Source organism: Bison bison, unplaced genomic scaffold, assembly GCF_000754665.1.
Source record: "Bison bison bison isolate TAMUID 2011002044 unplaced genomic scaffold, Bison_UMD1.0 scf7180017864197, whole genome shotgun sequence".
Classification (NCBI taxonomy): domain Eukaryota; kingdom Metazoa; phylum Chordata; class Mammalia; order Artiodactyla; family Bovidae; genus Bison; species Bison bison.
The window spans coordinates 2,393,851-2,409,132 of NW_011494769.1; the positions used below are offsets into that span (position 1 = coordinate 2,393,851).

The 15,282-nt window shown below is 34.5% G+C and overlaps 1 protein-coding gene across 1 annotated transcript in view; it reads right to left on the minus strand.

The window, feature by feature from the left end:
• The window catches only part of AQR (aquarius intron-binding spliceosomal factor), an 84,551-nt gene that overhangs the window by 65,543 nt on the left and 3,726 nt on the right, over positions 1-15,282 (minus strand). Inside the window, exons 3-7 of the mRNA XM_010844186.1 lie at positions 13,453-13,493; positions 10,327-10,362; positions 4,805-4,925; positions 2,649-2,789; positions 852-920 (exon numbers count right to left, since the gene is read on the minus strand). Coding sequence (XP_010842488.1) covers positions 852-920; positions 2,649-2,789; positions 4,805-4,925; positions 10,327-10,362; positions 13,453-13,493 — 408 coding nt within the window. The remainder of the gene's footprint in view (positions 1-851; positions 921-2,648; positions 2,790-4,804; positions 4,926-10,326; positions 10,363-13,452; positions 13,494-15,282) is intronic.

Below are 15,282 nucleotides of genomic sequence, written 5' to 3' on the forward strand. Positions count from 1 at the left end.
AAAAAAAAAAAACAAGACAAAAGAAATTTCTCGTTAAGATTTTAAGCTCAGTAATAAATTTTCTTTCTTATTTCTAAATTTTCTTTCTTATTTTTAAAATTCAGGACTTCAGTTTGAAAAATATGGGCATTAACATTTAAAGTTCAAAAGTCAGTCTGAAACAATGCATATAAAACAGCTATCATAATAAGGAAAGGTCCATACCACCACTCTTTCTCATGGCACTTATTGGTTTTTAACTTGGTAGTAATTATTTATAGGTGCCTGTTTTAACCTTCATCAACTGGTACCTATGAATAAGCTTGCATATCTGAATGTCTGCAAAACCACCCACATGCAGGAAATGAAATTCTGAATACAGTATTATATAGAAATCTGATAGTTTTAACTTTACTCCCTAAAATCTGTTAATTTGGCTTTGATACTCGACCATATTATCCAATAAGACTTTGACAGAAAAAATGAAGTTCTTAAACATAATTCAGATGTTCTCCTATAGCTGTATGTACATTCCATTCAAGGAAAATTAAAAATTCAAGTCTGTATTTAGTCTCATCCAGAGACATATCTATGAATAATAATATTTTACTAAATTAACTCCCTTTATGAGCTCAATAGATATTACCTTATTTCACCTTAAAATAATGACATTAGGGGAAACATTTATTGGCTTACACACAAAAGCTTTAAAACTGAAAAAAACTACACCTATGATTAGTCAATGCGTAGTAAATTAGAAAAATTTGGTGGGGGATTTTTAACTATCATTTTAATCCATATCAAAGCTATACCATCTAAAGCCACATGTTCCACTTACAAATACATTTAAGTTTCTGAACTGAGATACTTACAGGCTGTAAGCCCATCCACATCGGGAGAGAGATAAGCTGCTGTACTTGACTCCGTATCAAGTCTACTTCCTGTTTAAAACAGTCATGAGGGGAAAATATGCCATCAATTCTTTCAAATTAATGATTTTTTTATTATTAAGAAGTTCGATCCATTTTTTAAAGAGATAAAGCTAAGCCTCATGATTTTCAAATTCCATATTTGTGATTTCATCAACCTGCAGAATGTATTTGCAGCCCTCAGTTCAATACTCCCAATGCTTTCACTGTCATTCAGTGACAGCACAGAGCAGAGCCAAGTGTGAACTGCCCAACACACACATTTTGAGCTGAGGTCAGACAAGGTGGGCTCTGCCTTCTTGCTTCAGCTCTCTTACACTCGCATCTCTTTTTGGTCTATTTAGTGCTGCTGCTGCTGCTAAGTCACTTCAGTTGTGTCTGACTCTGTGCGACCCCATAGATGGCAGCCCAGCAGGCGCCGCCATCCCTGGGATTCTCCAGGCAAGAACACTGGAGTGCTACTTTCTCACAATATTGTGAGTTTTGTTGGTGATTTTGCTATTGAAAATGGCCCTAAGCACAGGGCTTCAGTGCTGTTCAGTGTTCCCAGGTGAAAGAATGCTGTGATGCGCCTTAAAGAGAAAATACTGTGTGTTAGGGAAGTTTGTTCAGACATAAGTTAAAGCACTGTTGGTCACAAGTTCAATGTTAACAAATCAACAATATATATAAAGTGACTTTAAACAGAAACACATAAAACAAGGCTATATATCGATCGCCTGATGAAAATGTGACCAGAGGCTTGCATGAAACTATCTCTGTATTTTCCCTAAGAGCAGTGGTTCAGTTTTAGCTAATTCTGTGTTCACAGCTATTTTTTAGAGCGTAACTACCACAAATAATGAATACTGGTAAACTGAAAAAAAGTACCAATAATAAGCTAGCTTTTAAGTTAATTAAACTAGCACCAAACTACCAATATTAATTAAATATTGGTTTTGTTCCATTTCTGACAAGGAATCACATCTATTTATATTTGCTTTGTTTAATTTAATAAATGTTAAAGAGACCCATGTGAAGTACTACATGGAAACATACATCTATCAACACTGTTTTCTGGGTAAGAAAGAATCTCATGCATTCTCCTGCATGGGTCTAAATGCACTATTAATTCAGGAGCACCTCTCTCTCTCTCTCTCTCTCTCTATATATATATATATACACACATACACATACAATACAGGTATATACCTATTTATTTAAAGATAAATACCTTCAGATAACCACAGGAGAGAAGTACACATGAAATATTAATTACTATAAATATTTATTTTTTAGAGCATAATCGTAGGAAGAATTAAAAATGTATCATACGCAACCCAAGAGATTTTGAAAGATCATCCATAATCACCCCTAAACAGTCAACTCAAAACAAGACCTGCCGGGTTACATATGAGGTTATGACTGAGAAGTAATGAAGCTATGTCCCTGTGTATAGTTTATGATACTCATCTCATTACTTAATGTTCATGTTAACAGACTCTTTGCTGCTCTGTATTTGGAGAATTTCAATTCTTATTATTTTACTTAGAAGCTAGACAGAAAAAAGAAGGGATCAAGTCCAAATCTATTAAAAAGCCAACAGATCCTACAGGATGATTTTCCCAAGGGGCTGAAATGTTAGCATTGTCCTCATTCTCCACTACTAAGAGGAGTTGGCTCTAGAGCTCATCTCATTTACAGTCAACTTAGAAGAATAAGAAAATTTGAACATTCTCCCCAAAGGTAAAGTAAAATTACCAAACTATTGAAGCAGTGGTCAAGAAAAAGCAGTAAGACTGTCTGTTCATGGAGTGAAAATTCACCATCAGTTTCAGCTAATGCTGCTTTCAAGATGCACTTGAAAAAGAATGGGAAGTGATCTGGCTTCTTCTTAAAAGTCTGAAAAGAGAAAGAATAAAAATTCATTTTGAAATGGCTTGCTCACCTCTTTTTCTCCTGTAAGCAAACACTGGCAGACTTTTTAGGAGTCTATTAACCAAACATAGTAATTACAAAAAGATTACTTGCTTACTTAAAATTCACTGTAGCAAGTCAAATATAGATTTCTGGTAGGACAATGTGAGAGTTGCAGAAATTTTCAGCTAATAAAATAATTGCTTTGATTCCTTCATTTTTTATTCAAGTATTAAGCTGGTAATTAGCTTAGGATTTGTTTTTTTTTTATTAAAGATCTAAAGTGTTTTAATTCTTTTAATTTAAACAAAGAAACATCTTTAGCAAAAACGGAAGTCTTCCTATTCTATTTAATCTCAAAGACACCCTTTCCTTTATATTATCTCTTTACTCTTAATATACAAATAATGTTTTAAAAAGAAAAGGTAAATAATGTAAACATATTTAAGCTTCTCTGTGATCTACCTCCCCACCTTTCTGTTAGCTCTCTTTTCTTTCATAGGCAAGTGCTCCAAATGTATGACCTACACTAGCTGTTTTCACTTACTTCTCTAAAACAAGTTTCCATGTACAGCACTCCCCTGAAGCTGTTACAGCTGTCAAGTCCTAAGGACGCTTACCAACCCTCAACTCCTTTTTGATGTGAAGGTTTCTCTTGTCACTTTACAAGGCAGTATCCCTGGGGATCTAGCCTCATTCTTCTTCTCCCTCTCCCATTACTTCAACTACCATATGCTAATGATTCTAAAGACACATCATCAGTCCAGATTTCTTCAGTCCTTAGATTGCTTTGTCTACTACAATTACATCTAGATATTCCAAAAGCAACCTAAACTCAGAAAGTCCAAAACTCAATTCAACAATTTTGTACCCGCCAAAGTATTCCTCAACCCTCTTCTACCTATCTTGGTAAGAGGCACCTCTCATCTTTTACATTCAGTTGCCCAAACCTGGAAGGTTACTGAAAATAATATCCCCTCCCTCAAGCTACTCCAATTATCAAATCCAATCAATTTTACCTTCTAAATCTGTGTGTAAGCTCTTCTCTGTATCTGTATCAACTCTAATCACCAAAGTGGTCTTTACAACATGAAAACTGATGAAGTCGTTCTCTGGTGTCCCTCTCCCTTCCTCTGGCGGTTCAAAGCAACTTTAAGAAACGTCTAAGATTTCTCAATAAGACACAAGGCCCTTATATGATGGTACTGAGACCATCCCCTCAAAAGAGATGGCAAGTATACATGGCTTTCCTTCACTTAAAGAAGTATGATTGAGGGGAAGAAACTCTTTTGATGAGCTGACCATTTCATAATGGCCAAAGAAAACCTAGATTTTGGACCTCTGTTAGCTGATCAAGGCTCTGTTATAGTAGCCAAAGAGAAAATGTCAATTATAAATTTCAAAAGAGAAAACAGATCCCAAATCAGATACAGAGAAGACTGAAATTAGAATATAAGCACCTGTCTTGACTTTAGACATACTACTTTACTCTGGTAAAACTATAAACACATACTCTCTGTTGTGAAACAAGGCACTGAAAAATATTATCTCATTGAACATTATGTATTTGAGCTCAGTTCAGTTGCTCAGTCATGTCCGACTCTTTGAGCTACTTAATATAAAATATACTTTATCTGATGTAAAAGTCTTTATAAAAGTCTTTATAATACATGCCATTCTTTGTTTTAAGCACAAAGGAGAAAAATAATTTCACGTTCATAATTTTTCAATTCACAGCATATTAAAGAAAGAACTGAAACCAAAAAAAAATATCATTGAGTGGCCGAAAAGTTTGTTTGGCTTTTTCCATACCATCTTAGGGAAAACCTGAACAAGCTTTTTGGCCAACCCAGCATTTTTCATACATCCGTTCTTCTTCTCAATATTTACTTTATTTTTGGATAAACTTCTGTTCTAAAACTATCATCAGTAAAAAAGTTACTTTGTAACAGCTTAAGTGAGCAAAGTAAGAAAGCTATGAAGTAATTTAAATCTGTTACCTCCCATGCAGGGACATTTTCTCTGAATTTTTCATTCACCATACAGCAGATTGACATTAAATAGGCTTTGCTGGACACTTCTGGAGAATAATTCATCCAGAGGTAATTTTCAAGATACTGGCTACGAAGAATAAAAAGGCATAGAATATTTCATTAGTTACTACCATCTCATTATATCACTCCCCTGAAAAAGTCTAATTACTTACAACTTTTTGAAAATCTGTATTGATAGTCTGAGAGCCCTTCACAAATTAATCTATAATGTAGGTCAGTCCTACTATTGCAAACATATGTAGCAAATATGGCTCTGGAGAAGAGAGTTTTATACTTTCAAAGTAGGAAAACATCAAAGATTACTGACATATAATTATCACCATTAGAGCACTGGATATTTCCTTATCTAAGGTGCTTCACAGAGTAAAAAACAAAAATATCTGACAAATATCAGCTCTAAAATCATATGATAGACAGCTTCACAGACAAAAGTAACTGAGAAATTAACACAAACACATATCAGGACCCAATGATTTCTGAAAACTAAGAAAAAGACTTACTCAAAAAGAGGATTTATTACTTAATTTACAAGGCATTTAACATACGTCCGTTTTCAAGGTAACTGGCATTTTCTCTTCTTTAAGACTGGTGAAAACATTCTTAAACTAAGTAATTCTGATTTTCAAAACAAAACTTAACCATTTTTTGTTCAGAGTAGTTATAAACATCAATCACTGTTGTGGGCTGTAAAATCCTCTCGAGCACTAATGTAGAACACAGAACTAGTTTCTATTTTGAACCACTCCACATGTATAACTTTTCAGTGTAACTTTCACTTACGTCTTCATGTACACATGCGTGCAGGCACAGGTGCACACACACAGTTGTGCATTTCGGATGGCGCTGTAACACAGAATTTTTCTACTTCCTCTTAAGAGTCAAAGGTCTCCTCATGTTGATATTTCCATGGGTCTGCCTTTAGGAATCATTCTTACTTAGTTTGCAAGAGCCTAGGAAACTGGTAAATAATATTTTATCCTAAATAACTGCCAAAAGGCTCCAAGTTATAACTACTCTTTCATATAGGAAATGCATGAAACTTCATATCATTCTATTTTTACAAGTTTAAATTCCTTTTCCCTAAATTACGCCCTTCAGAACTTCTGCTAGCAAGTCTGTTAGTATGAATCTGTCTGAAATCTGTTTATTTCATGCAGTTTAGCTGGTGCTAGAATTCTTTCTTGGTCGATAGTTCTATTTTTCTATTTATTAGACTCATTCTACTATCTTTTCTATTACTGCAATTGTGAAGTCTATAATCAATTTGTTCTTCTTCCTCTGAGTAATCGTTTTTCCTCTAGTAGATTTTAAGATTTTTGTCACTGTTGCTCCGTTCACAGCTTGCTAAATATACTTTCTGAATCTTACAGACTCATATCTTAACTGTAGAAAATTCTTAACCATCACCTCTTCTAAATTGCCACTCCCTCATTTTCCCTAAATCTCTTCTAATGGACCTTCTCATTCTACCCTCTATATCTCTTAACTGCCTTGTATGCTTCTATTATTTGCTAATTTTCTCAGCTCTAAATCCCCATTCACTAATTCCCTCTTTAGCTGTGTCTAATCTATTTAACTTAACCACTGAGTTTTTTAATTTCAATGACTTTGATTTTCATTTTCCCCCAAACCTGTCCATTTTTAGTGTCTTGTTTATATTCACATATTCTATTTCTTCTTTTATACTCATAATAATTTTAAACATGATTTGACAGTATATATATTATTTAATTACCTGTGGTTTTCTGAGGAGTATCTAATTCTGCTCTTTGTTGCTTCAACTAAATCTTGCTGTAATGTGCCCTGTAATTTGAGAGTCTGGACTCACATTCATGAAGGTTTTAGCTGTAGGATTTTTTTTTTTGGCAGTCTAGATGAAATACATATCATTTCAGAGTATCTTTATGTTTGATTCTACCAGATGCCCCACAGATATCATTGGCTTGCCACAGTTTTTAACAGTAATATCATGGGTATTATCTGATTACACAGTGAACTCCAAACCTATTCTTTACATTTTTTAGATAAGGAATTTGAGAATATGAGAGTCAATGATCTGCCCAAGCTGATGGACTTATCTCTGTGATACATAGATGATACTGACCACACTCCAAACTATATCTCTTTAAACCAAATTTAAGGACTGTTCACTAATTCCCTGATTCTATTTTGGCAATTGCAGCAAATGTAATCTATATAATAACATGCCCCTCTGATGACTTTTCTCAAGATTCAGTTCACTCTCCTATACCTAGACACCTTCTTCATGCCAACTCAATTTCCACTCTAGCAAGAGACCATCAATTATCTCTACTACAAATTTGAGCATTATTGTGTCTGGAGGCTGGCACAGAGAAAATGGCATTTTCACCCAGAAATTACATAAAAGTTCCTGGAAGGTAACGACCCACTTTATCAGTTATTAAAAATCTTTCACTGTCATTGGTGCCTTAAATATGTTCTGCTGCTTTCTCCTTTAGTTCTTGCAATTCTCTTGGTATCTGATATTCGCCAGGACCATAGAACTCTGGTTTTATCCTAACTGTATAACAGCATCCACTTGATTTTTATTGTTCTTCTTGAAAGATGAAGAAAAAGTGTGATGAAAAAGTGTATTAATCTAAGGGTCATATGGATCCAATTTCTAGCCTAAGTGCTCTCTATAAAATAAGAAAGATCTTACTGGAATTATTATGAGGATTAAATGAGATCAAGTATTTAATAATAATACAGTTCTTAAGATATAGCAGGCACTTCACTTACTAGTTAATTCATAGCTACAAACTTCAATTTTTCTCTGCAATAATAAGAACATCTCAGCTCAGTTCAGATCAGTTCAGTCGCTTAGTCATGTCAGACTCTTTACGACCCCATGGAGTGCAGCATGTCAGACCCCACTTTCTATCACCAACTCCTGAAGTTTACCCAAACTTATGTCCATTGAGTTGGTGATGCCATCCAACCATCTTATCCTTTGTTGTCCTCTTCTCCTCCCACTTTCAATCTTTCTCAGCATCAGGGCCTTTTCAAATAAGTCAGTTCTTTGCATCAGGTGGCCAAATATTGGAGTTTTAGCTTCAGCATCAGTGCTTCCAATGAATACTTAGGACTGATCTCCTTTAGGATGAACTAGTTGGATCTCCTTGCAGTCCAGGGGACTCTCAAGAGTCTTCTCCAACACCACAGTTCAAAAGCATCAATTCTTCGGCGCTCAGCCTTCTTCACAGTCCAACTCTCACATCCATACATGACTACAAAACCATAGCCTTGACTAGATGGACCTTTGTTAGCAAAGTAATGTTTCTGCTTTTTAATACGCTGTCTAGGCTGGTCATAACTTTTCTCCCAAGGAGTGTCTTTTAATTTCATCGCTGCAGTCACCATCTGCAGTGATTCTGGAGCCCCCCAAAATAAAGTCGCTTACTATTTCCACTGTTTCCCCATCTATTTGCCATGAAGTGATGGGACAGGATGCCATGATCTTAGTTTTCTGAATGTTGAATTTTAAGCCAACTTTTTCACTCTTCTCTTTCACTTTCATCAAGAGGCTCTTTAGTTCTTTTTCACTTTCTGCCATAAGAGTGGTGTCATCTGCATATCTGAGGTTGATATTTCTCCCAGAAATCTTTTTGATTCTAGCTTGTGCTTCATCCAGTCCAGCAGTTCTCATGATGTACTTTGCATATAAGTTAAATAAGCAGGGTGACAAAATACAGCCTTGACATACTTCTTTCCCGATTTGGAACCAGTCTGTTGTTCCATGTCCAGTTCTAACTGTTGCTTCCTGACCTGCATACAGAGTTCTCAGGACGCAGGTCAGGTGGTCTGGTATTCCTGTCTCTTGAAGAATTTTCCACAGTTTGTTGTGATCTACATAGTCAAAGGCTTTCGCACAGTCAATAAAGTGGAAGTAGATGTTTTTCTGGAACTCTCTTGCTTTTTCGATGATCCAACAGATGTTGGTAATTTGATCTCTGGCTCCTCTGCCTTTTCTAAATTCCACTTGAACATCTGGAAGTTCACGGTTCATGTACTGTTGAAGCCTGGCTTGGAGAATTTTGAGCATTACTTTACTAGCTTATTTTACTCATCTTAATTTTGAGGTGAGTGCAATTGTGTGGTACTTTGAGCATTCTTTGGCATTGCCTTTCTTTGGGATTGGAATGAAAACTGACCTTTTCCAGTCCTGTGGCCACTGCTGAGTTTTCCAAATTTGCTGGCATGTTGAGTGCAGCACTTTCACAGCATCATCTTTCAGGATTTGAAATAGCTCAACTGGAATTCCATCACCTCCACTAGCTTTGTTCATAGTGATGCTTCCTAAGGCCCACTTGACTTCACATTCCAGGATGTCTGGCTCTAGGTGAGTGATCATACCATCATGATATCTGGGTCGTGAAGACTTGTTTTGTATAATTCTTTTGTGTATTCTTGTCACCTCTTCTTAATATCTTCTGCTTCTGTTAGGCCCATACCGTTTCTGTCCTTTATTGTTTCCATCTTTGCATGAAATGTTCCCTTGGTATCTTTAATTTTCTTGAAGTGATTGCTAGTCTTATGCCATTTTTGTGAGGATCAAATCAGTTTATGAAGGGAGCTGCTATTGTTTTTCAGTCTCTAAATAATGTCTGACTCTGCAACCCCTGGACTACAGCACATCAGGCTTCCCTGTCTTTCACTATCTCCTGGAGTTACAGTCATTAAAACAGAGACTGACTTCTGATGCAGAATATACCTCAAGGGAGTGTGGAGAAGTGGAAAAACCATGAGCTTTGGCATAAGACACTGGCATCCTAGCTCCACCAATTACTTAAATGCATTATCTTGAACAAATTACTTAACTGCTCTGATCTCAGTTTTTTTCCTTCACTATATGGAAAGTATAGTGACTTTTTGCAGGATTGCTATGATTGCTCTATATATAAAATGTTTAACATTATGTCTAGCACAAGGTTCAATAAATGACAAATACTACTATCATCAACAACAATCTTGGCTTTTACTTCCAGTCTACTGGCCATACCTAGCTGTAATATAATCTAAATTATAATCTAAAAATTGCATATCCTCTTCTGCCTGAAATATCTTTAAGTGGTTTAGGTCAGGACAAGGTTGGTTTGGTCATAATAAATAAGCTTGGAAGGAAAAAAATGGCTATAGAATGCATTCCAGTTTACTTCCATTGTAACTAGAGGAACCAAGTAAGAGTTCAGAAATTGCTCAGCACACAGTATCTTAATTAGTGAGAAACAATTCAAAATTCAGTTACACTAACAATGGAACAACATCCTTGAAAATAAAAGACATCATACACATATTCCAAAATAAGCCAAACACAAAAATATAAACCTTGAAAAGTCTATAGTAATTATTTTCTTACCAACTCACAGAAGTGTACAGAAAACCTAGTTAAAAATTAAGTCATGTTGTCATCTTTAACTTCATCAAAGTAAAGTCTTTTAACTCACCTAAATTCCAAGAGCATTATCTTTCTGATAGCAAACCTAAAAATATAAAAGTCAATAGTAAAAATATTTAAATAGGGAATATAACATTTCTGAGTTACTAATACAGATGTATTCTGGAATCTTGTTTTAATACTGACTTATACAGCAGAATAATTATATCCAATAAAACATTGAAGAAAGCAAATTTTGCTTTTATATATTTTTTATTTTGTTCAGTTTATTTTTAAAAACTATCTAAGAAGAATTATATCCTATTCATATAACAAACACAATTAGCACCATGACATACAAGGATATAACACACAAACTAATAAGCCAAGTAGATTTAATCAAAACACAAGTGCTCATCAATATTCATAATATTGGATCACCAATATTATTGGATCACCATTGCCAAAAGCTAGTCTGCCTCAATTTCTTAAGCACTAATCTTCTTTCATTTAATAATAATCAAATGGAAACATTCTGCTGAAGTCATGCATGCCTTCCTATATAAGGGACACATATTTGTATTACAGGCATGTCATGTAGTCTTGATATTAAGTCTAAAATATTAGAAAATTCTAGAGACAGTATCAGGTATTTCTGTATATACTTTAAGAAACAGAAGTGTTTGTTTTAGATGGATAAATGATCCTGTAGTTAGGGTATCTCTACAAAGGTAGGTTCAAATGTCCACTAATTTAGCTTTATCATTTTGTATATTAGAAATAAAGGAACGAGACCAGAACCATGTCACTGGATATAAGCTTCCAGTTTTGCAAATTAAACTTGCTGAGACAGGTAAAGAGCTTAACTAATGCTATATATATATGTAAGATATAAAAACGGGTCTAGAGACTAGACATGCCAGAAAATCTTTAAAGGACGAAAAGTTACAAGTAATGATAACAAATATTACTTATACAAAGTTTGTTAAAAGGCTGACAAGGACTTGACATAAATTTCTGAGCTATCTACTCCAGACTTGATTGTTACACAGATTAAAAAATCAAATAACATCTGTGAACGAAGGAAGCCAGCACAAAAGAGTACATATTATGTGGTTCCATTTTTTTTAAAGTTTAAAACCAAGCAAAATTAAACTACGGTATTCATGTTTGCATACTTCCATATTTAAATGGTAAAGCAAAGGGCCATACAAGGGTTTCTAGGATGCTGACAATGTTGGTGTTGGTTTTTTTCCAACATTGGTGGTGGTAAAATTCAGAAGGCTATACATTTCTGTACATTTTATGCAGTATCTGTTAATTTCATTGTAAAGAGGATTAAACATTTTTAATGAAAAGAAATCTAAACACTGGCAAAAGTAAACTGCTCTGTAAGTTATCCTTTTTTCTTCAGTATAAAAATCACTTGGATGGATTCATAATTGGATTAACAATTAATCACAGTGTATGGGTTAAGAGAGTCCTAAAGAGCAACTGGACCCTGTCCTATTTAAGAACAGAGTATTGGATAAGAGCCAGAGAACAAGGATTTAATAACTGGAGCAGCCTCTTCATCTACCTATGGTAAAATACATCGGGCTAGTTACTTCTCTGTACCTCAGTTTTCTCATCCATAAAAGGAAGATAATAGTTAACGTGTCGGCTCACATGTGATACACCTTAAGGGAGGACTGCCCGATCATTCAACCTAAAGTAGCAGTCTTTGTCGCTGTACCCTAATCCCACTTTAACTTATAGCACTCACGACCTGCCGATGCTACATTTGCATGTGTTATCTGTCTAAGTAAGAATTAGAACATAAGCTCCACGAGTTAACATGAGACTTTACCTGCCATGTTCACTGATGCACCCCTAGCACTAGAATGGTGGTTGGTGCTCAAAGTAGGCTCAACCAAGTCCTCTATTCATAACTCTACACCTAGATACCTAACTGCTTATACTACATCTATAAGGCTCTTTAGTAGCTAGAATTCAACATTTCTATACCCAATCCAATCACCAACAACAGCAAAAGTCAGGAATGGCACCTAATCACCTGACTACCTTGGCCAAAAACTTTGTGGAGTCATCCTTGATTTCTCCCTTCCCACACTCATCACATCCAGCCACCAACCATCTCTTCACTTCCCTCTCTCTCAAACTGGTAACTCCTCTGTATCTCAACTTCCCATGCTAACCCATGCCATTATGATCTTTAACCAGACTACAACAATATTCACCTAGCTAACTACCTGCCTCTTGCCCCCTCCAACGGGGGCATTTTTAAAATACCACCATCAGGCTTCGCTGGTTTCCTACTGCTCTTCAAATTTAAAACAAAAAAACCTTAACATGGTCTTTGGTCCTATTAGGACCAAAGGCTCTAGAATCAATCAGGCTCAAGAATCAATCATTAAAACAAAACAACTAACCTCTTATTTTGACACTGTGTTTATAATATTTAGCAAAATTCACCTCCTAATTTCATGGAACACATGAAAAAAATAAAATCTGCCATTTTATAATTTCTATGACATTCATAACATGAATGTTTCCATTTCATACTAAAACGGTTAGTCAATTACCTTTTAAAATACTGATTGGGCATATATGTCTACATGTGCAAATATGGAAAAATGTCCAAGACGCAGTTTTTAAAAAATCACAGGAGTAGGGAACTGGAACAGGTGTATACATAAATAAAGACACTGAGGGTTAAGGGCCAGGGAAGAAGATTTACTGAAACTTATCCCCTTCTGTGTATTGTTCAAAATAATTTTTTATTACATATATAGCTTGTACAAAATACTTCTTTGTTTGGTATTTAATTATCATGTATGTTTACTTTTCCAATTTTTAAATAATCCTTTAAAAAGATTTATCAGAAAATGGTAAGAAAATTAGTATTAACTGAACTGAAATTTTAAAATCTCTTATGTTCAGTCTTCCTCACATTCCTTCAAAAAGAAAATAAACCCTAAATCTCTCTAATCTGAGTCAAAAATTACAAGGCAAAGAAATATCTTATGACTCTTCAGCAGCTAGATGTAATTTTTCTAGCTACCATCTCCTTGATGACCAAATCAAGAAAGAAAAGAAAGTTCCAAGTTTATAATTACATTTAGTTTAGACGCTCAGATGAGATCCAAGTTAGAAACATCTAATTCCTATGTATAAAAATTAAACTCATTCCTACCTTGATTTGACAATTTCTTTCTCATATATATCTTCAATCACCTGTTGTTAAAAATATAAAAATGTTTAATATCTCAAATAATTTTTTTCAGACTCTGAGAGTTTTTAGTTACTGAGATTACACAAAACAAGTTGTTTAGGAAAGCTATCAAATATTACTGCTAGTGAAATAATACTTCAGAGATTTTTTTTATAACCCCATTATATTCCTCAAAATGTAAAATAACAAGAAAGCAAAGTAGTAGAAAAAATAAATATGTCTACATAAAAATAATTATAGAAATAATTATTAAAATGATGTATTTATTTCATTTCTAGGGAAAACAAAAATTCACAAGATCAGGATAATTTTTAAAACATAGTTTTAACAAGGTATACTAAATGTTAGTGGGCTTCACCTAAGAGTTTTAACAATGTGTTTTCAAAAATCAGAAAGCAAACTGAAAGTGCAAAGAAATAACAGAAACAAACGCCATTCTGCTATCCGAATGCATGATGAAACCTCAGGTTTCCATTTACTTGGGTTGGTGGGGGATAAAATGGTATAATACCTAAGAATTCAGGTTCTGGAGTTGGAAGCCTGATTCAAACCAGTCACCTTCACTGCTGATGGCTATAACCTGTGCAAGTGCCTGATTGCTCTAAGGCTGTTTCCCAGTATACAAAAAGGATCTAATTATACTATTAAGAGCCCCATGGGTTTGCTAAAAGACAACACACATAAAGAATTCAGCCCAGGGCCTTGCATATGGTGAGCCTTAAATAATAGTTAACAGTAGCAGAAGTAATAGTAGTACTAGTGATAAGAGTAGTTTTTAAAAAAAAGTTAAAATTATAAAGTGCTTTAACATGGTATAATATAATTTTATGGTAACTATGATATCTTTTAATTGCTCAGAGTATATCCGTCAAATAAATGTTTGTGGGTGGTAAAGGCATTTTATTATTTTTTAATAATTTAGATTTTGATAAAAAGAAAGCAGAAAAAAACAGAAATTTCATATAAATTCAAGATTTGCTTGCCTCATTATCTTCCTGCCTTTACCACAAGATCAGGATAATTTTTAAAACATAGTTTTAACAAGGTATACTAAATGTTAGCGGGCTTCACCTAAGCGTTTTAACAATGTGTTTTCAAAAATCAGAAAGCAAACTGAAAGCACAAAGAAATAACAGAAACAAACGCCATTCTGTTACCCGAATGCATGATGAAACCTCAGGTTTCCATTTACTTGGGTTGGGGGGCTTGAATGGTATAATCCCTAAGAATTCAGGTTTTGGAGTTGGAAGTATTTAATGGCAAAGCTTTATATCTGTCTTTACTACACATTAAGTGGCATGCAATATGTCAGCTCTATTTCACGTAAGGACCTCTTTTTAAGAACCTATTTCAGTAAGAATTAATCTTAGGTTTAGGCTTTTTTCTTTTCAATTATTCTAAACTGTGTCACATGAATTCTAAGTTCATTCTCTAACTGAATATGACTGGCCCCACGCATCTGATCCTCTACACTAAACAAGTCGCCCCTCTTCCACCATTACTACATATCTTTATTGAAGTTCATCAACCAGAAAACAATAGATTCTATCCTAGGTGAACTGTCAAAAAAACTGCAGGAAAACTGCTGTATATTTACAACATTACATGGTCATCTAATAATGATAAATCAAAAACAATCTAAGAATCTCTGAACAGGAAAATCCACACGCACTTTTTAAAAAGCTTAAAGGAAATACAACATATGATAGTAGAGGTTATCACTGAGAAATGACCTTTTATTCTCTTATGTGTAGCCTCTGTATTTTTCAAATTTTCTCTTATGAGCAATCA